We start from the raw sequence: 21,611 nt of genomic DNA, 5'->3' as shown, positions 1-21,611 counted from the left end.
ATGACTCCGATTAGTATGACTAACCCATCACCATCCTCCTACTTGTTTCTGATCCTCGCAAGAATAGTGTTCCAGTTATCATGACATGAATAAAGAAATGCTTTAGTGAAGAAATGCTTAAAAATATATTAGTATATATAGAAAAATATAGTATAAGAATTGTAATTGTAATTGATTAAAATTTGAATAAAAATGAGGAATCAATGGGTTATGAAATAATTGTCTTTTGCCCATGCAAGTGTACCAGGACATGTTATGGTTAGTGATGGATGCGTTTGTGCCTATTTAAAGATGACCTTCTATATTTACTTTTCAAATAGAAAAAGAATCAATTGAATTTAATTGCATTGATTTTTAATTTAATTCATTGAAATATGTTTTTGGTGTAGTAAGAAGGTGTTCAATAAGCTCCATAATAAAAAATTTCAAATGAACACTTTTAAGCAATTAGTGATAGTAAGCTAAATAAGCTAATTAATCTCAGCCACGTATGCTAGAGTACAACACGTACAAATAAGAGAATAATTCCTTTTTCGAAAGTTAGAGTCGGTGTTGAGATTTGATGCCAGACCAGTAAAAAAAAATAGGAGAATAATTAGGGAGGCAGAAGCATATTCTTCTCGAATATTTGCACTTTCAGTAACTGTAATTTTCCTTTGCCAATGAAATTTTTTCTTTTTCCTATATATCATTTTCCACTGCCTTTCATTTTTTTTTCACTAAAGCCAATTTCTTTTATTCATCTTTTTCTTTCTCTCTCTTGTAGTTCCAACTTCTGTGTTAATTATCTTCAGGTAACAATCTTGCATTCTCACTATCTACGTCTCTCTCTCTCTCTCTTTCTTGGTACCATATTACATCATGTGACCATTACGTCCCTCCAAATGCATTATATATATGTTGTATAATTCTCCATCTCAACATCAACATGTATTACATTTAATATTAATTTGCACTACATTTCTGTTTCATGTCAGTTTAATTATCATAATGTATATGTATTACATTCATTAATTAAAATATTGCATACACCGTTTGATTGATATGCACATTGCACATGTTAGCATGGATTTAATGATCTTTTGTTTATAAAAATAAGGTACGTAATTTGTTTTTTAAGCGGGGAATATCATTATTTACAGGCACTAGGAAAACATTGAGGCATGGCTAAGGAGAATCTCCAGGTGCTAAATGCACTAGATGTAGCGAAAACACAATGGTACCATTTCACAGCAATTGTCATAGCTGGAATGGGCTTCTTCACCGATGCATACGATCTATTCTGCATATCCCTTGTCACAAAGCTACTCGGTCGCATTTACTACCATGTCGATGGAGCTGAAAAGCCAGGATCGTTGCCACCAAACGTTGCAGCAGCAGTTAATGGCGTTGCTTTTGTTGGGACACTTTCTGGACAACTCTTCTTCGGCTGGCTCGGTGACAAACTAGGCCGTAAAAAAGTCTATGGCATGACTCTAGCTGTTATGGTTGTTTGTTCCATAGGTTCTGGTCTTTCATTTGGACATGAACCAAAAACAGTGTTGGGAACTCTTTGCTTCTTCAGATTCTGGCTTGGTTTCGGTATTGGTGGAGATTATCCACTTTCTGCAACAATTATGTCTGAATACTCGAACAAAAAGACACGTGGTGCGTTTATAGCTGCAGTTTTTGCTATGCAGGGTTTTGGAATTTTAGCAGGTGGTGTATTTGCTATCATTGTTTCAATTGCATTTAAATCGAAATTCGATGCACCGGCTTACATGATTGATCCTTTGGGTTCAACTGTTCCGCAAGCCGATTATGTTTGGAGGATAATCTTAATGTTTGGAGCAATTCCAGCTGCAATGACTTATTATTCAAGATCTAAGATGCCTGAAACTGCGCGTTACACCGCACTTGTTGCAAAGAATATGGAACAAGCTGCAGCAGATATGTCTAAGGTTATGAACATGGATATTCAAGCTGAAACTAAAAATGTTGCGGCTGAAGAGAAGAAACAATTTGGGCTTTTTTCGAAAGAGTTTATGTCGCGTCACGGTTTGCATCTGCTTGGAACAGCATCCACATGGTTTTTGCTTGATATTGCATTTTACAGTCAGAATCTTTTCCAAAAGGATATCTTCAGTGCAATTGGTTGGATTCCGTCTGCAAAGACGATGAATGCACTTGAAGAGGTTTATAAAATTGCGAGGGCGCAAACACTTATTGCATTATGCAGTACAGTTCCTGGTTACTGGTTCACAGTTGCATTCATTGATAGAATTGGAAGGTTCACTATTCAGTTAATGGGATTTTTCTTTATGACAGTTTTTATGTTTGCACTTGCTATTCCTTATGATCACTGGACACATAAAGAGAACAGAATCGGATTTGTTGTACTTTATTCCTTAACTTTCTTCTTCGCGAATTTCGGACCTAATGCAACCACTTTCGTTGTGCCTGCCGAGATTTTCCCGGCTAGGTTTAGATCAACTTGTCACGGAATATCCTCCGCGACGGGGAAACTTGGAGCGATGGTCGGCGCGTTCGGGTTTTTATATTTGGCACAGAATCAAGATCCCAAGAAAGCTGATGCAGGGTACCCTGCTGGTATTGGTGTGAGAAACTCATTGATTTTGTTAGGTGTTGTTAACATTTTGGGATTCTGTTTTACTTTCTTGGTGCCTGAGACAAAGGGAAAATCTCTTGAGGAAATGTCTGGTGAGGACATTGATGAAATTGTTGTAGTTACAGAATAGACTTTTAAAGTGTAGTTGGGGATGATGCACTTTAGAAAATAATAAAAATAGCAATTGGCATTTTTACTGTTTCCTTAAATTTAAGACAATTGTTCACTTCAAGACATTAATTTTCAAATGTTGTATATTTTTTGGATACACAAATGTTAGTAATTGCTTATTAGATTAGTATTTTCTTTCTTTCGCCATGTTTGAATTCAGGTTCTCTAATTCTTCCTACTCTTTCAACCAAGGTTGTCAAAATCGGGATTTTCTTCAGGTCGAAAGAGAAGAGCAAAATCGACAATCGTAAATCGCAACAAAAATCGAAGGATTTTACTCAACTACTTTTGTAGAATCGATATGAAAAATTGTAAAATCGCAATCAAATCGAAGGATTTGAGTCGTTGAAGGTGAAGAAAATCGCAAAATCCTGGATTTTAGGATTTAAGTCGGGATTTTGACAACAATATTTTCAACTCTTAGCTCAAATGACTAGAACAATGTTTTTCTTCATGGTGAATTGCAAGAATATGTTTACATGCTTCTCCCTTAGACATTACTTATTCAAAGCCAAATCAAGCATGTAAATTCATCAAATCTCTCTATGGTCTTAAACAGGCTAGTTTGAACTTTGAAGTGGTATGCGAAACTCACTTCTTTACTCCTTCATCATGGTTATAGACAAGCAACCTCTGATCATTCTCTTTTCCTTAAAAACTCAGCTTCTGACTTACCTTACTTTTGGTCTATGTTGATGATGTGATCCTTGCTAGTAACTCTTTATCTGAGTTCACTTCTACCATAAGCATCTTACATAAATATTTCAAGATTAAGGATTTAGAATAACTTAAATACTTCCCTGGGCTTGAATTGGCACATTCAAAATCTGGAATTTCTTTGTCAGAGTAAAGATTTACAGGTTTCTTCTTTAAAATTGTCTGTCATATACTGTGATAATCAAAGTGCTCTTCACATTGTTGTCAATCATTTGTTTCACGAATGTACCAAGAACCTAGAAATTGATTGTCGCATTGTGAGAGAAAAATTGCAAGCCAAGTTCTTGAAGCTCCCTCCAGTCTCCTCCAAAGATCAAGTTGCAGACTTTTTCACCAAGTCTCATACCCTTAAATCTTCTACTATCCAAGTTGGGGATGGTTGACATTTACCAACCTCCAACTTGTGAGGGGAAAACTGATAGAATTAGTTAGTTAATAACAATTACTTGCATAGCAAATAATCTGTCTTGTTAGTTAGAAGTTAGTTTCTGGTGCTTGTTTCACATAGACATAGTAGTTAGCATATGGAACTGCTCAATTAACAAATTCTCACTCTTTTATTAAATTTCTCTTCACTCATAATAAGATCCACATCCAATAAAGGAAAACGTATGTTCACATCCATTTCCAGAGTTAACAAGAAGTTATAAAGTGTAGCTTCATGAGAAACATATGTTTGCGATTGCATCATCACCGTGAAAACATGCACATATTTAAGCATCTTTAAATTATACGCGTTAATTAAGTTAGATTGTTGTAACCTGAGTTCAATTTTTAATGAAGAAAAAAATATACGTTAATCAATTTGTTGAGGTCAAATGGTTAATAAACTTTAGTTAAGTATGAAACGTTCGGCCACATCTCGAGTTTGAATCCTGATGCATGAACAATATTTTTTAAGACTTTTACTTGCACTTTCTGATCGAATTTCGAATTACTAGAATCCCTCCTTCTAGATCAATACACAAGAGACAATTTAGTACCATCTCCTTCGATGTTTATACTTCTTTCCGTCACTTTTCAAATATATTAATAAAAATTGATAATGAAGAAATGAATTGCTTGTTAACGATTTAAATAAATTTGTTAATGTGACATAATTTTTTAAACATTAACTATATTATTTTTGGAAAATAACTATAGTAAATTAAATGCCATATTTTATTTTAATTATTTTTTAATTCAACAAAGTCTCAAGGAAATATATGATATATGTCCATTTAATGAATTGGGATAGACCTCGTGAGCTCCGCTCAGTTGGTATGGACAATATATGCAAGGTACGGGGTTCGAACTCCGGCCAAAAAAATTAATGAATTGGGATAAAACAAAATTAAGATAAATTCGATATTACAGCACATATAATTAAGAGATTAACTGGAGCATAGAATGTGCGAAAATGCAGGAACATATGCTAGTTGTTTTTCTCTGCAATATGTTCTGTTCTGTTGCCTATAAATCATCGTCTACTCTGTTCATTTTTTTTTTTGGGGGAGAGACACATCCTTTTATTCATCATTCATTGTCTTTTCTTCTCCTCTCGCAATTCTTTATTACTTCTCTGTTACATGCAGGTAATTAACAATCTTGCATTGTCACTTTCTACATGTTTCATCCCATGCATGGCATGCATAATTTGACTATTACTTAAATGATCATCCATCATTATATCCTAATTGTATTATTATTAATAGTTTTATGTTAATTTAGATTTGTGTATGTCATTCATTACTTACAATATCGCATCATATACCATTTGTTTTACATCAAAATTTCTGAATTGATATGCACATTGCACATATTAGCATGGATTCAATGATCTTTTATGAAAATGACATTATTATAGTTTTTTAAGAGGGGAATGTCATTATTTAGAGGTACACCTAGGAATCAAAATTTAGATAAATGACATGACTGCTAGAATCAAAATTTTGTGGATTTGGTTTTGAAACTAAATGAATGTCTTCCAACATTTAGTACCCTTGAAAAAGTTGTGATGATACCCAAATTTGGTTAATAAAAAGTAAATTAAAAGTAACTTTTAGTCCCAAGATCCCAATTTTCCATCCCTTAAAAACAAACTGGCCAACTTAGTATCTGAGACTCGGTACATGAGAAAATAATTAGTCACCGGGAAAATAATCGGGACAACTTAGTACTTGAGAACTCGTTTTTCGATGTATCCTCGTTAATTCTTAGGGGCTAAGTTTTCCTGCTTCTTTTGTCCCGGGACTAAAAGTTGATTTTGAATTTTTCAGAGACCAGATTGAGTCTAGCAGTTAAAATGGTTAGGATGACTCTTAAAAAAGTATGGACAAGTTAGCATAACATAACAAAAACATTTTGCATTTTCCCAATTTTTGCAGAGAAGTAGAAACATTTTAATATAGCGAGACGGGGAAGGAAAAACATTGAGGCATGGCAAGGGAGAATCTCAGGGTGCTAAGTGCACTAGATGTAGCAAGAACACAATGTTACCATTTTACAGCAATTGCCATTACTGGACTGGGCTTCTTCACCAATGCATATGATCTATTTTGCATATCGCTTGTTACAAGGCTACTCGGTCGTATATATTACTATGTCGACGGAGCTGAAGAGCCTGGAACATTGCCACCAAACGTTGCAGCAACAGTTAACGGCCTCGCTTTAGTTGGAACATTTACCGGACAACTCTTCTTCGGCTGGCTCGGTGACAAACTAGGCCGTAGAACAGTCTATGGAATCACTCTAAACATTATGATTATTTGTTCCCTAGGTTCTGGTCTTTCATTTGGACATGAACCAAAAATGGTGTTGGGAACTCTTTGCTTCTTCAGATTCTGGCTTGGTTTTGGTATTGGTGGTGATTATCCACTTTCTGCTACAATTATGTCTGAATACTCAAACAAAAAAACACGTGGGGCGTTTGTAGCTGCAGTTTTTGCTATGCAGGGTTTTGGAATTGTAGCAGGTGGTGTATTTGCTATCATAGTATCAGTTGCATTTAAATCGAAATTCGATGCACCGCCTTACGTGGTTGATCCTACGGGTTCAACTGTTCCGGAAGCCGATTATGTTTGGAGGATAATCTTAATGTTTGGAGCAATTCCAGCTGCATTGACTTATTATTCAAGATCTACAATGCCTGAAACCGCGCGTTACACCGCACTTGTTGCGAAGGATATGGATAAAGCTGTGGCAGATATGTCTAAGGTTTTGAAGATGGATATTAAAGCTGAACCTCTAAAAGATGATGATGTTGAAGAAAATAAACAATTTGGACTTTTTTCAAAGGAATTTATGTCGCGTCATGGTGTACATTTGCTTGGAACAATGTCCACATGGTTTTTCCTTGATGTTGTATTTCATAGTATGAATCTTTTCCAAAAAGATGTCTTTTGTACCGTTGGTTGGATTCGGTATCCGAAGACAATGAATGCAATGGAAGAGGTTTATATAATTGCGAAGGCGCAAACACTTATTGCTTTATGTAGTACAGTTCCTGGTTACTGGTTCACAGTGGCACTCATTGATAGAATGGGAAGGTTCACTATTCAGTTAATGGGATTCTTCTTTATGACAGTTTTTATGTTTGCAATTGCTATTCCTTTTGATCACTGGACAATAACAGAGAACAAAATTGGGTTTGCTGTGCTTTATGCCTTAACCTTCTTCTTCGCAAATTTCGGGCCTAATACTACCACATTTGTTGTGCCTGCCGAGATTTTCCCGGCTAGGTTTAGATCAACTTGTCATGGAATGTCGTCTGCAGCAGGGAAGCTTGGAGCGATGGTTGGCGCGTTCGGGTTTTTATTTTTAGTACAGAATCAAGATCCCAAGAAAACTGATGCAGGGTACCCTGCTGGTATTGGTGTGAGAAACTCATTGTTTTGTTTAGGTGCTGTTACCATTTTGGGATTCTGTTTTACTTTCTTGGTGCCTGAGGCAAAGGGAAGATCTCTTGAGGAAATGTCTGGTGAGGACATTGATGATATTGTTGATGATACTATTAGTCATAGCAGCAGTAGTAACAGAATGATGTCATATCCTTAGGTTTGATCATTACCATTGTCATCCTCATTTTACTAGAATAAAAGGGGAGTGCTTTCAACAAAGATTTCTAGTCCCGTTTGACGTTTTTTTTAAGGGTCTTGCTAACTAGTGTCCATGAGGCACTAGTTAAGGAAACAAAAAAAATAATTTTTGCATTGAAAACATATCTTTTACACTTTTAAAACGTTAACTATATTTTGTTTCCTTATCTAGTACTCCAGGAGCACTAGTTAGCAGTTTCCTTTTTTTTTTTAATACGTCAATTTGTAATATGGACATATGAGATATTCTCTTTCTATTCTAAGAATATTGGGAAATATTGCTGTTTGAATGTGTATATTGTAGGTTTTCTTTTCTTTTTCGGATTAGCAATGTGTATTTCTTCCTTGTCTCTTTGATTAGATCACTAGTTTTTTTTTTTTTTTTTTTCTATGTAGTTTTATGAAAGTAAGGAAGATTTGAATAGAGTGATACATGATCCTTATTACACTTAGCAAATTAAATACTGGCTTTGACAGTAAAAATATACGGTTATTAGTTGAAGATCAATGAATTTCACTTTAGTTTTCACCTTTATTGAGCTAATAATGTTATTTGAATCAATAGACACATGAAAATATTCAAAGGCAATGGGAGAAAGATTAAATATCAGAGATAAATTATCATGGAGATCCATCCACTAGCAATGTTATACTACTATCTTCACTTAAGACACAACTATGCTCTAATCATAATGAAACATATTTGTGATACAATCTTCTGTTTAGGCTGTTTTCTTATTTGTTGTCTTCTTTGCATACCCATGAAAGAATATTGAGATAGTATTCTCGAGAAAAAAAATTCTAAGAATCAAATAGAGACTGGAATGTCATTAGCAAAGTTTTGTAAAGGACTAAAGTGTCTCTTTAAACTATTGCTACATGACATATGTGGTAACCGTATGACATGCAAGATCGGGCGGGAAAAAAAATTCCAAATAAGGCACAAAAAAAAAACTATTTTTAGATAGTGGTTCCTCAAGTCTTTGTTTGTTTGAAGAGAAATATAGAAGAGAGAAATAGGGAAGAGAGAAGTTGAGAAGAGATAGTGACTTTCTTTTTTTTGGTTGAGGGGAGAAGTTGGCGAGAGAGAAGTTGAAGAGATCAAATTGCAACTTTTTACGTTCTTCCCTGCACTGCGAAGAAAAAGGCTGACTAGTTGCTGCAATTATAATATTGTCCATGCTTTCATTGTTTATTTGTTGTATAGTCACGAGGGCCTCTCATTTTTTTTTTTTTACTATGTTATGTTATTTTGATAAGCATTTTAATATTGTATTTAGTTAAAGTGTTAAGACGCCAACATAGTTTTCTTTCTTTTATGGCAAGACGTTCGCAATTGTTATTAACGAGCGATAACAATATATTTACTTTTATATCTTTTAAAAAAACTACTTTTATTAAAAAAATAATAGATTTACAAAAAAAAAAAAATTAAATTTGTCAAAAAAATATATTTATAAGTAGAAGTATACTTAAAATTAGATATATTTTGGCAAGGGGCTTATTTGTCAATTAAAAAAGTTATCATACTTCTCTCTTCTCTATTTCTCTTCTATCTCTCTTAAATCAAACAATACCTCAAATCCATCACATTTCTCACATCTTTCTCTCTTTTCATATTCTCTCTCACCTATTTCTCTCTTCACAACTTCTCTTGACAACCAAACAAAGTGTAAAAGACTTTGTATGCTTTTGAGAAATTAATAGCTCAAAAGAAAACTATTTTAAAATTGGAAAAAGAGTTTTCACAACTTAAAAATGATTTTGAATGTTTAAAAGAAGAACATGCATCTCTTCCTAATGAAATACTTGTAACTCATTGCCTTGTCTTGAGTCACCTAAACAAAATCCTCCCAAGTGTGATTCAAATTGGATGGATTTTGCGAGTTGTGAAACGTGTACTAGCATACATAAGAAAATTAAATCCCTAACTCTTAAGCTATAATAAGTCTCTAAAGGTGAAATGAAGTCTACCATGAAATTAAAAGACAAAAGAAACTCCTTAAAAAACCTTACAATAAGTATTCTTTTGTTAAAAACACTTGGACACACCACATTGTCACATTAGAAGAGCCGAAGTTCATAAAGGTGTAATGATGTGGGCAAGAATGTAGATTGTTTCAAAAACCCCAAGGTCTCAACTTTGGTTGAAAACCAAATTGATTAGCATCTAAAAGTGCCTTACAAATTCTAAGATTGTTCAATGCACTCAATTGTAGGTTTATCTCCTACCTTCATGTTTTTTTTTTAAGGAAGGGGCCACATCTCAACGCTACTTTTCAATCTGGAAAACCTTTGTTTTATCACTTACTTCCACAAGTTGGGAAAGGTTTGTTGTTTTGAGCGTGTTATAGGATTGTTGATCATAAGCCAAATCGAGGATGAAACTCCACAATAAACTTTATCATTTTAGCAAGGACTTCAAAAGGAAAAATGTGTTGAAAACATATATGAGGATGTCAAATAATTAATCCCACCATTGACTTAAATGCCCATTTATTTTTTGTAAAAAACTAAAATGAGTATTTTTTTTCATTGCAAGTTCAATTTGAGTTGTTTTATTAGAGAATATTTTTTGTCTTCACTCTATTTATAATTAAAAGAGTGTTAAATATTTTTTCTACTTATAATATTGCCGAATTTCAAATTTTGTCCTCATAAAACTAAGTGATATGTTTGCATCCCCGTACAAAAATTCGACATGCAGTTTTAGTCTTTGTTAAAACATCAAATTTAAAGGATTTATGTGTGACTAAAATAACTTAAAAACCAACATGTTACCAAACCTCAAATTTAAAGGACTGCTGGTGTAATTTACCTTAAAAAACTGTAACCGTAGTTTCTCTCTTTGTCGTCAATTTTCGTTGCTTTTCCACCGTACTAAATAGCATGGCGGTTAATTCTAATTAAGACTTCATTTGAAAAGATAAAAAATACATACGTTTAAAGATCGAATATTGAGCATATGTCAACAAAACTTTAGAGGAGAAGTTGATTCGCGTACAAAGTCGTAAATATAACTTTTGTTGTCAAGGACTAAACTCCTAAGAACCTTTTTAAAACTCAACTCACTTATTATTTAAGCTAAATTGTATTTTTGATCCCTTAACTATTTAGGTTGTATCGCTTTGGTCCCTAAATTAAAATTCGATTTATTTTTGGTCCCTTATCTTTTCTTTGTTACACATTTTGGTCATTTTCGTTAGTTTTAATTCAAAAACGTTAGGTTTTCTTCATTTTCTTCCGGATTTTTTTTGGGATTCTTGTTGTTGAATGTTGATGGAGATGATATGAAGATGAAAAAGAGGAGAAGAAGATGAAGAAAACCTAACGTTTTTTAATTAAAACTAATAGAAATGACCAAATTATGTAACAGAGAGAAGTTAAGGGACTAAAATAAATCGAATTTTAATTAAGGGATCAAAGTGATAATATCTAAATAGTTAAGGGACCAAAAATGCAATTTAACCTATTTTTTAAAAAGTGTTATTTGAACAATCGTTTGATTGACTTTAGAGACTTAAATTTTTAAGAAATGTTATTTGAACAGTTGACAATTTTTGAGACAACCATAATTTACAAAAACAATATATATTTGTATGAATGAATATTAAATTAAAATATCACATGAACAAATATTATTTCACTCTCTAAACACATTCATACGACCTCGTTTACCATTTTCCTTTAATTATTTTAATCTCAAATTTAGTTGCTGACATGGCATAAAATGATTGGTTACTTCTTATCGTGTTGCTGAAAATCGAATGCAGAAGAACGCGCGCGTCTGAAACAGAATAAAATTTGGGGGATTTAGGGTTTTCTTCTGCACGAATCCTCAATTAAATCGTTCCTTGAAAATGGAATCCGAAGGTAATAACCCTTAATTCTTGTTACTTTTCGATTGAATTCTATTGTAATTTCAATTTGGTATTTCAATTCGTAATTTTTTATTATATCATTTTTTAGGGCAAAAAAGTGCGGTGAACCCTTCAGCAATGTTGGCTTCTTTGCTTAGTAGAAGAGCCAAACTTCATGAAGAGCTTCGTAATATTGAAAAGCAGGTAAATTTTAGCATCTGGGTTCTGTTCTTTCACTATACTGGATTAAAGTTTTTTTTTTTTTTAATTGAATTTTTTTGAATTTTCTTTTGAGAGCTTATAATATAGACCTTTTATTCATTTTTTATTTTATTCTATAAAATTAATGTGCATTTCTATGAAGCACATACACAACAATGCGACACTGACAAGTCTACACTAATAATTATTTGAAAAAAAAAAATGACTTAATTGAATGTAAATGTGTTGGTGTCAATGTTTGACCGACACACTTTTTATCAGAAGTGTCGGCGCTACAGAGGTGCATTTTGTTTGATTGTTTGATTAAATTTTCAATGCAATAGGATAATTGTGAAAAATACAATTTAACCTTAAATTGGGCCATTTACTTGCTCTAACAATATAATTTATCGTGTGTCTTTTGTTGTCGACACAGGTTTATGATATGGAAACAAGTTATTTACAGGATCCTGGACAGTGTGGCAATGTATTAAAGGGATTTGAAGGGTTCCTATCGTCAACAAAGAACACTGCATTGTATGAATTTCTTTAGCTTTCTTTCTTTTTGATTGAAATTCTGATAATTTTCTTCTTTACGAGAATTCTCATGTTCATACTACCTGTTCTTTCAGTACTTGGTAGTTATGAAGTATATTTAGTTTCTCCCTAGAAGAAGTACCATCGAAATTTTCTGTCCGAATCTGTAGTTTTGATTATCCTAAGGAAGATAGGATTGGTAATGTCATGTTTGTATGATCTGTTATACTTCATAATCACAAATCATATTTATTAGGCATCTGGTCGGGTCATCTGTAATTTGTATTCATTTATGGTCTGGAAAAGCAAATTCATGGGTTTTATTGCTTACATTGATTGCTAAAATGCTACTCACTGTGATACTGTACTGGGTCTTGTCTAGATGCACTACCAATTGAATCTTACTAAGATTTTAGATGGAAAATTTAATCATTTGAATTACTGAGAAGAAAAGGCAGTTCAAAGAGTGCTGCTGAAAGCAAAATGAAATTGGGTCAAATGTTGTCTTTGAATACATCTGAGTTCCATGTAAAAAATAAATAGTAATTTATGGATTGTATGCCTCTGTTCATCTTAGCTACATGCATGCTGTTTTGTTATTCATGGTTTATATGACATTGTTGAATTTTTTTTTTTTTCTTGGCAGCTTGAAGCGGTCTAGAAAGTTTCAGCCCGAAGATAGGCTCTTTTCATTATCTTCAGTGACCTCGCCAGCGGTGTGTTTCTGATTTTCAGTGATTGGCTTCCTAACAGAATTAGATAAAAAAAGATATAATGTCCACTAGTGAGCATCAAGTAATAAGAGTGTGACTAGGTCTTGGTATAACTGAAGCTAACTTCATCGTTTTCATTGCTTATTCACTTTTTACATCCTTATCATGAAAGTGGTCGTAGTACTTTTCAGTGTCTTTGGTTTTTGTAATAGTCTAGCACGTTAATCTTCTTCTAGGGTGATAAAAGTGATTAAAACAGGTTGGAGTCATAAGTTAAGAGTTTAGCATGGAAAACTGATCTTATGGCACCAATTTAATCCATTTGAAACAGGAAGCATTTCAGAGGATTTTTTCCAAATATAAAACAATAACCATAGTTAATAATTTCCTCCTAGACTCAATTATATCATATGATTGTTCTATGTCTGATCTTTGATACAAAAAGTACTAGAAACCCTGGTAATTTTTTGTTCCAGAAGCCTAGGACTAGGCCTTGGTAGAACTGAAAATTAAATGCTTTACATGAGTGGAAGGTCCTGTCATTTATTTCAACTTTGCCAGGTGTTATATTTGCTACTAAATTAGAGGAGTACATGTCTGTAATTTTCAAACTCAAGAGCATCAAAATTTAGTCATTATTAGAAATAATTATGACCAACAGGATGCATCCAAGTTTCATGTGGATAAAACATATAACACCTCTCCCATCCCATAAAATGATCCCTCCTTTTAAACCTTTTATTGTCAATTCTGTTTAATCATGGTCCATATATCAAGTGTAGGCATCTTATCTCAACAGGGTTATTTCTGAATTCTGAGATGATCTTCGTCTTTTTATTGTAGGCAGAAGAGCTTGCGGCTGGACGAGACGGTGAGATCCTATAAACAACATTTCAATGACTTCTTTTGCATGTTTTTTTTTTTTTTTTTTGTGTATTAATTATATTATATATTTCCATTTATCTCAGATGGGAGATCAGATTTTGGACCTGGTCGATCAAAAGGTGGAACGATTTATGCAAATGGACAGTAAGCACTCAACTAATATATCTTCGCTTTATTGTTTTTGAATTGGATAAATGCTTTTGTTTATAGAAATTTTTCTCCATAAATCATGTCAAATATGTAAAGAATGTTTGCTGCATAAGCTAAAAAATCATCATGTTACTATAGGGGTAAACCGAAGAAAGGAAGAGGTGCGCCAAGAGATGCGAAGAGAGCAAGGGCTTCAAGTGAACAAGATTTTGATTATGAAGATGATCCTGACATGACATTGTGATTGAACATGTTGGAGCAAATACAACTTTCTGTTAAACTTTTTGGAATATAAGAGCCTGGAAAAACCTGCATTAGATAGGCCATTGGTTCTCTGCAATTCCTCATTCTATGTATATATTGGCTCCTAGTAGGTGGATTTTCTACTTAGGTGAATTTTATGCTTTATGCAACAAAAAAAATTGGAAGACTAGATGATTGTTTCATTAGCTTTGTTATGATTTGTTATTGTAAACCTGTACAGAACCAAGTTTGATCACCAACTTGTAGAAGTTGATGTTTACCATTTGCGGTTTTTGGTGGGAATCCAGAGTACCACTACCTTGGAAAGAAAAAAACATTTAAAGTGAAAATGTTCTTTATTTGTTAGTAACCACATGTGAAAATGATTAGATATTGAGACTGCATTGATTTAATTTTTGTTATCCGGAACAAGGTACTTACTGCATTTTTTTACTTGATTCGATGTTTGGGACGCTGAAAAGCTTGGATGGTGCTTAGTAGTACTTGTTCTTCAAGAGTTGTATATTATTGTATTTAGGGTTGAATTCAAACTCAATATTACTTATTAAGTTGGAAGAGACTTAACAACTCTTCTAAGCACTATTGAGCTATGATTATATCTGTTGTTTACAAATATTTCTGCAAAAAGATGGAGTTTTAGAAAATATTTTCGATTTTCATTGAGGAAAAATATCATTCTTAATTAAAAATGTGGCCTGATCATAATTTTTAATAAAACCAAGCTTCAAAGAAATCTTGCCTAGCTTAGTTGATCATTCCCTTATAAAAAATAAAAAAAAAAAAAAAAAAAAAAAAAAAAAGATTGTTTGTGGCAATATTTCTTATCTTTTATTTTTAAAAACTGTGGTAATTGATGACAAAGATGGTTACCACAGTTTTTTAAAATTAAAGATATAGATGAAGCTTGAAAGAAATTCTTATAGGAAAGTCAGCTTAAGAAATTGGAGAAGAACAACCAAACTGATGAGGATGTGGCAACTGATGACAAAGATGATCTAAGGGTTGATGAGGCAAAGTTCAGAAAATATACTACAGCAGAAACTGCACTATTACGCTAATAAATACCGTTATTTAAGATGATAGATTTAGTTATAATCATCTGTATGTTGCTTTTCATCAGGAGGCTGCACTTCCAAGGAGCAAGTATGAAGAAGATGTTTTCATAAACAACAACAGAACTATTTGGAGCTCATTGTGGAAGGATCACCAATGGGGCTACAGGTGCTGCAAGCAGACAATACATAATAGCTATTGTACAGGTGCTGCTGGTACTAAGGCTTCTGAGGCCGCAAATGAATATTACCTATAAGGAGACTGTTGAAGGTCCGTAACGTTGCTCACACGATACTTTTGTAACTAGACACTGTTTTGTGCCATCATCCGTTCAAAACAAGTGTCAAACGTAATTTCTACAAACAAATATATCGTGTTTAAGCTCCGAAGGGGGCATACAAATCTGCGCCTCTGTTCTGTTTTATTCTTTTGTACAGCTCTGCTGAAAGTTATTAGTATCCTATAGTTTTTGGTTTATAATACTGATATCGGTATATTAGTTTTTTTGTATCTTCTATGGAATTTACATATGCAAAATGAGAGAAATTTGAGACAAGTCTTTTGCTTCATTGTGTTTTTCTTTTGTCCTAGGTGAGACATATATGTATGGTGCATTACACAAAATAACATCATTGAAGACACAAAAAACTTCAAATTCATAAACACCTAATTGAGTAAAGAACTAAAAAGCACTAATTTATTCAAATGACTCCTAAAATCAGTCAAAACATACAATAAATAAGATAAATAAACAACTCAAAAGATATTAAAAATCTGCATATGATTAAGAGTTATTAAACAAAGAGGTCATTGTTACATAAATATAAGCTATGATGATTGATTGTTGACAGAAGGATATGGGAAAAAATTTGGGTTCATGGCAATAAACAGGTAGAAGATAAGTATGTGCATCCTGGATCATTTTACCTGAAAATATGTCAACATATAGATTTTTGTTGTTGAGTAAGAACATGTAGATTGTTGGGAAACAAATGTTGCTGTAACCAAACAATTTACATTATGTTAAGACAAAATTCATCATTAGTCTCAATGAAGGATTTTTTTTTTCCTTTCAAAATTGTCTGCATTTTATTATGGCAATTGGAAGATGTACAAAACTAGTGGCATTATTGCTCCCTATAGTGTTATTCGCCACTTATACATGCATACAACTTTAGATCAAGGACCAGGGTTACAAAACCATACTTAATTATTTTATTACCGGAAATGAAATTCTTAACTACATTACATCCAAAATTTATTTTATTATCATTTCATGATGACAAGATGGGCACCTCATCATTGCATAGGATAGCATGATCTCACTGAGATTGAGATTGAGGGTGAACCAAAGGGCCACGGTTTCCACCTTGCTTTAATTCAGATACTTCGCGTTGAGGAAGGCCAAAAACATTTGCAAGAACCTCTGCAGGAGTGGCCCTGAACACCTACTTTACATTGTTAACAGAAGCTCCGTCATTTGTCTTGAACACTATGTACTCAAATGCTTCTTCCTCTCCAGCTTGCTGCACCACCACAAAGTTCTGTGGTACCACCACCATCTGTCCCTTTCTCACCCAGTCGTCGAACACGGCGTTTCCTTCACAGTTCACTATCCTAACTCTTCCTTCTCCTGTTAGGGCGTACATTAGGCTGTTGGCGTTCACGGTCCAGTGTGGAGCATATATACCATTCTGCATTTATATACATAAATGTTAAATGTTACATATATAATACTCCCTCTAGTTCTAAATATAAAAGACATCAACAAAAGTTCATGTATTTAATCTAAATTTTAGACCAAATATATGAACATTTAATGATTCGACCGTCTCTTATACTTATGACCAGGGAAAGGGAGAATCATGCATGGAATATAGAAATATACTGTACCCTGTAGAGGACTACGTATTCGGCACCAAGACGTAAATTGCGGAGGATTGGGAGGGTTAAACTGTTGACGGTGCTGATTCGTCCGGCACGTGGGTTGTAGAGGTCTGCACGTGCAGGGTGAGCTATGTTCTCGCGAATCTTCGCACTGCAGATAGTTTCTTCCAAACCATTCTTCCTTCCCTTTCCCCTTCCCTCGTAGCTTTCTTCCTTTTCTTTGCTAGGTCTTGGACGTCTTGGTCCTTGATCCTCGCTATGTCTACCTGGTCTTTGTTTTCGTTCTTCTTTGCCCTCATCCTCTTCCCTCCTGTGGCTAGGACTACATCCTGGTCTTTGTTCATCTTCTTCTTCTTCTCTATGACTTGCCAGTCCGGGCTGATAATTCTGAGACCACCCTCCACTCTCACGACTTTGTTCTTCTTCTTCTTCTATGTTCATGTGCCTTCCCCTCTCTCTCTCGTCATGGTATCAGAGCCTATCTGGTCCATCATTGGGCTTCCTGCATCTCCACACTTCAGGCCCATTGGACCGGGCTGAAGCGTGAGGGGGTGTGTTAGCGGTCAACTCTCGGGTGGGATTTAGTCCCACATCGGATAGATAGGAATCTTGAGAATAGTTTATAAAGAGGAGACACTCCTTATCTTACAAGCCGGTTTTGTATGGATGAGTTAGGTCTTGATATTCGTTATAGATTTGACTCCTTTGGTCACGTGGAGATTGAAGTCTCTTAGCTGTGTCCTCGGATGTGGGTGCTCTTAGAGTTATTTTCTTTTCTATAGATCATGATTCGTTATTTTCTTTTTAGGATGGGTGACTTTCTAAAAAGTTTCAAAAAATGTATGTGTGAAGTCGGAACACGCGGCAATACTTAAAGTAGATAGAGTTGTCTTTCTTTTTCTTTTATTAATATTTTTAAAAGTATTATTTATTAATGTGATACTAATAGTCATGTTACAATTATTTCGGATAAAATTTAAACTTTGTTTCTTGAAGTTAGACGATAAAACGTTTGGTCCCCTTAAGCTTAACTCAGTTGATAGGGACAATGTTATGCATGATATATGCAGGGGTCGGGGTTCGAACCACGAACATCCCACTTCTCCACATAATAAGGGAGGCACATATGTGAAGGTATTCAGGCCATATCTCCTGAAACAATGTAGAACTCTTAACAACAATTGCAGAGAATTTTAAAATCCATTATATTTCATTTTAGTGATGAATGTGAGGGTACGTAACGCAGTTGAGGACTGCTAATCCTAACCGAAAAATTAAGTTGAAAGAGTGGAAAATTTCAATCCTCCATATTGAATGTACGGTTCTATGTTAAATTTAGTTTTCACTATTGATTTAAATAGAATAGTTGTGTTATTTAAATATAAAATATATATTACGTTTTCAATGCTTTGGTCCATATAGACGATTTGTTTTTAATTTTTTTTGTTCCGGTAACAATTTTTATTTTAAAATAAAATTTTATACTTTATTTTTTAAAAAGAAATTTTATACTTTAAAAAAAACTCAAGATTACAATTTTTCATTTTCTATTCTCCACTTTATTTTCCCAATGTAGAATTCGAAAGATCAATAAATTTACAACAAAAAAGAATGGAAAGATCAACGAAGGAAAGGTTCTTGTTGTGTGAAGTAGGTGTTTCTTGTCTATCAGTTGTCTATCATATTTTGTTTTACATAACTTGCGAGAATCGATTATTTATTTATGATCTTTTTTAAGCTGTGGAGGAAATGATCATGTTATCGTCAAAGAGTGTCTAGAGAGACCTAGAGGGATAAATATACAATGACTTTTTGTTTGATCACAATAACAAACATTTTAATTCACTCAAAAAAAAAAAATAACAAACGTTTTAAGTATGCAACATCCTCAAATCTTGAATCCTTGGAAAAATTAATAATAAGGTTCAACCGAAAAACCTCTAAACAAACCCCACAACGAAAGGTAATATAAATCTAGGCAAAAATGCCTCAAAATCAAAGTCTTAAGTTCTTACACATGACATGATTATACCCTCAAGAACCCCATTTGATTAACCATGAGATATAGCGTCTTTGCTAGTTTATAAGCAAACATATTGGGCCTATATCTTAAAAAACTTCACACATGAGAGTTTTTGCAAATGGAAGGCATGTAAGTCCTACAACTACAAGTAGAGATATGATGTGTTTGGAATTGCGTTGAAAAGCCACCCCAGGCTGATGCCAGGATTTTCAACTTCTTAAAAGTTATGTTGGAATTGCATTGGGATGCAAGAATGATGTTGAAAACGCTAAAACCATACAGGCTAATAGATCATAATTATGCAATATCAACAGTGTGGGAATTGAAAAAATCTACCACCTTAGAATTATCTTCTTTTCGGTCGATAATAACATCAGAATCTCGTGGTTAAATGTGTTTGATTTTAAGAAGTTTAAAAAAATGTATGAGTGAGGTTAAAGATTTTAAATAGACTTTGATCTCATCCTAGAAGTTAGATCAAATGATGAGAGTACTTAAACATATTTATTCACTCAACAGCTAGAAACCTGAGCGATATGTGGGACTAACAAAAGACTACAAACAACTTCAAAACTCACCCTCACTCCTAGCGTGGGCCTGGATCCAATTTCCAAATTGCAATCCTTAACCTGACTCTAATATCATGTTAAATAGGTTTGGATCTTATCTCAAAAATTAGTTCAATGGATCAAGGTACTCAAGCATACACGTAACAGCCCGGAAACTTGAGTAATGTGAAACAAATAACAAACTACAAACAACTTCAAAACCAACTTCAACAAAAGCACGCCTCAATTTAAAATAGATAAAATTATCTTTCTCTTTTTATTAATATTTTAAAAGTATTGCCTTTTCAAAACAAAAACAAAAATTAAAAGTAGTATTTTTTTTTTTTGGTTACATTAAAAGTAGTATTTATTAATATGATATAATTAATGGTCGCTTTACAACTATTTCGGATAAAATTTAAACTTTATTCCTTCAAAGTATAAGATAAAAAAAATTGATATTTGCATGACACATAAGGAAATCAACGAGGTGTGTCGACAATAGTTCTAAATTACAGTGTACAAATGCAATATAATAATTTTAAATGAATTTATTACACAGATCTTTAAGATTTCAAAGAACTCAATGAATTTTAAACAACAAAAAAAGTTGGAAAAAGATAATATTAAATTCCAACATTTGAATTAAAAAAAAAATGTGATAAAATTTCTAAATCTTTTAATAAAAAAAATCATTATTACCTGAAAAAATAACAATGTGATTCTATAAACTCCGTGTATATGAACATATAGTAGTCAAGTATTAGTTTAGGATAATACTATTTTTTACGAAAATGTAAACGACGAAATGCAAGAACGGTTGTTTTATAGCATTGTAATTAATTCACCCACCACCTCCTTGTATTGTGTACCACTGAAACTGAAAAGTTGTTGATTTGTTTTAAAAGGGATACGTGTTGATTCTTGCTTTTCTTATACCACATTTTCGTAAGAAATAGCAAGACTCGTTAATTTAGCATCGGTCTAGAGATTTTTGTCACCTTAGGACAACTAAAATAATGTGCCTCTCTTAATCACATCACATCACATTATTATAATTTTTCTGTTGTGCACAGCACTAGGGTTTGAACAAAAATCTTGAAAATGACAAATTGAAGATAAAAAAATTTAATTCATAAATTTACAAAAACAAAAATAACAAAAAATAAAGAGACAAATTCATTACTAGTAAATATATAAAGAAACGGGTCCATAATAGCATTAGTATGGTTACATCTTCATTATGGAGCATACAAATAAATATAAGAAACATCACAACAAACAACATAAGATAACTTTTCTTTAAACTGATCAAACATCAATCTTAATAAACAACTAGATTTATTTTTTCAGTTAATATGAACGACCTAAAAAATTAAACTGTCTAAAATCCTATTAAGAAATTAGTCATAACAAATATTTAAAATTATTGTGAATTGATTCACAACTTGCTTGAATCGATTAACAAAGAAAACTATTTTAGAAACTTATCAAACTTTGGTGAATGCATGATTTTATAAATTAAAAAATGATATTAAAACACAATTATTATATTATCAATTTTAAATTAAAAATTCAATTTTTAATATTAGACGAATTACACACTTTATATTCTCTGATTTTCATCAATTATACGTTACTCTTGAAGTCGTGAACTTTGATCACAAACATCAGCTCCAACTACATGCATGAATTAGCAATATATCATGCAAAGAATACATATCTCCTTTATTATTCATGTATTAAATATAAACACTTGAGTCATACATGTCATGTGAAAACAATTATTGAATATGTTACAAGTACAAAGTGATTGTAAAATTTAACACTATTAAATTTATTTTTTAAAAGATTAACCCTATTACATTTATGTATTATATATATTGTCTATCAAATAACTCTTTTTATATACAAATAG

General features: G+C 33.0%; 3 protein-coding genes and 1 pseudogene across 3 annotated transcripts; 3 read left to right on the top strand and 1 right to left on the bottom strand.

Moving 5' to 3' along the window:
- The first annotated feature begins 982 nt into the window (after window positions 1–982).
- LOC25484267 (inorganic phosphate transporter 1-4) lies at window positions 983–2,829 on the top strand. The gene has a single exon (XM_013613039.3). It carries the CDS (start codon window positions 1,164–1,166, stop codon window positions 2,736–2,738), a length of 1,575 nt encoding a protein of 524 aa, XP_013468493.1. The 5' UTR covers window positions 983–1,163; the 3' UTR covers window positions 2,739–2,829.
- A 3,085-nt stretch (window positions 2,830–5,914) lies between these two features.
- On the top strand, window positions 5,915–7,531 carry LOC25484266 (inorganic phosphate transporter 1-4). Its single transcript, XM_013613038.1, has one exon. The coding sequence runs from the start codon at window positions 5,915–5,917 to the stop codon at window positions 7,529–7,531; it is 1,617 nt and encodes a 538-aa protein (XP_013468492.1).
- Window positions 7,532–11,287: 3,756 nt separating this feature from the next.
- Window positions 11,288–14,563, top strand: LOC25484265 (chromatin modification-related protein MEAF6). Its single transcript, XM_013613037.3, has 7 exons — window positions 11,288–11,445; window positions 11,542–11,636; window positions 12,070–12,170; window positions 12,817–12,886; window positions 13,727–13,754; window positions 13,852–13,912; window positions 14,057–14,563. Exons 1-7 carry the CDS (start codon window positions 11,433–11,435, stop codon window positions 14,160–14,162), a joined length of 474 nt encoding a protein of 157 aa, XP_013468491.1. The 5' UTR covers window positions 11,288–11,432; the 3' UTR covers window positions 14,163–14,563.
- Window positions 14,564–16,490: 1,927 nt separating this feature from the next.
- Window positions 16,491–18,248, bottom strand: LOC25484264 (legumin J-like; annotated as a pseudogene).
- Between the last annotated feature and the right edge of the window lie 3,363 nt (window positions 18,249–21,611).

The sequence above is a fragment of the Medicago truncatula genome, chromosome 1, assembly GCF_003473485.1.
Source record: "Medicago truncatula cultivar Jemalong A17 chromosome 1, MtrunA17r5.0-ANR, whole genome shotgun sequence".
NCBI classification, from domain to species: Eukaryota; Viridiplantae; Streptophyta; class Magnoliopsida; order Fabales; family Fabaceae; genus Medicago; species Medicago truncatula.
This window is presented reverse-complemented; position numbering and strand designations above follow the sequence as displayed.

Coding starts and splice junctions, on each gene's coding strand:
- LOC25484267 (XM_013613039.3), top strand. CDS start 1,164: ATGGCTAAGGAGAATCTCCAGGTGCTAAATGCACTAGATGTAGCGAAA.
- LOC25484266 (XM_013613038.1), top strand. CDS start 5,915: ATGGCAAGGGAGAATCTCAGGGTGCTAAGTGCACTAGATGTAGCAAGA.
- LOC25484265 (XM_013613037.3), top strand. Junction 12,171..12,816: donor TCAACAAAGAACACTGCATT/GTATGAATTTCT, acceptor TTTTCTTGGCAG/CTTGAAGCGGTCTAGAAAGT. Junction 12,887..13,726: donor CTTCAGTGACCTCGCCAGCG/GTGTGTTTCTGA, acceptor TTTTTATTGTAG/GCAGAAGAGCTTGCGGCTGG.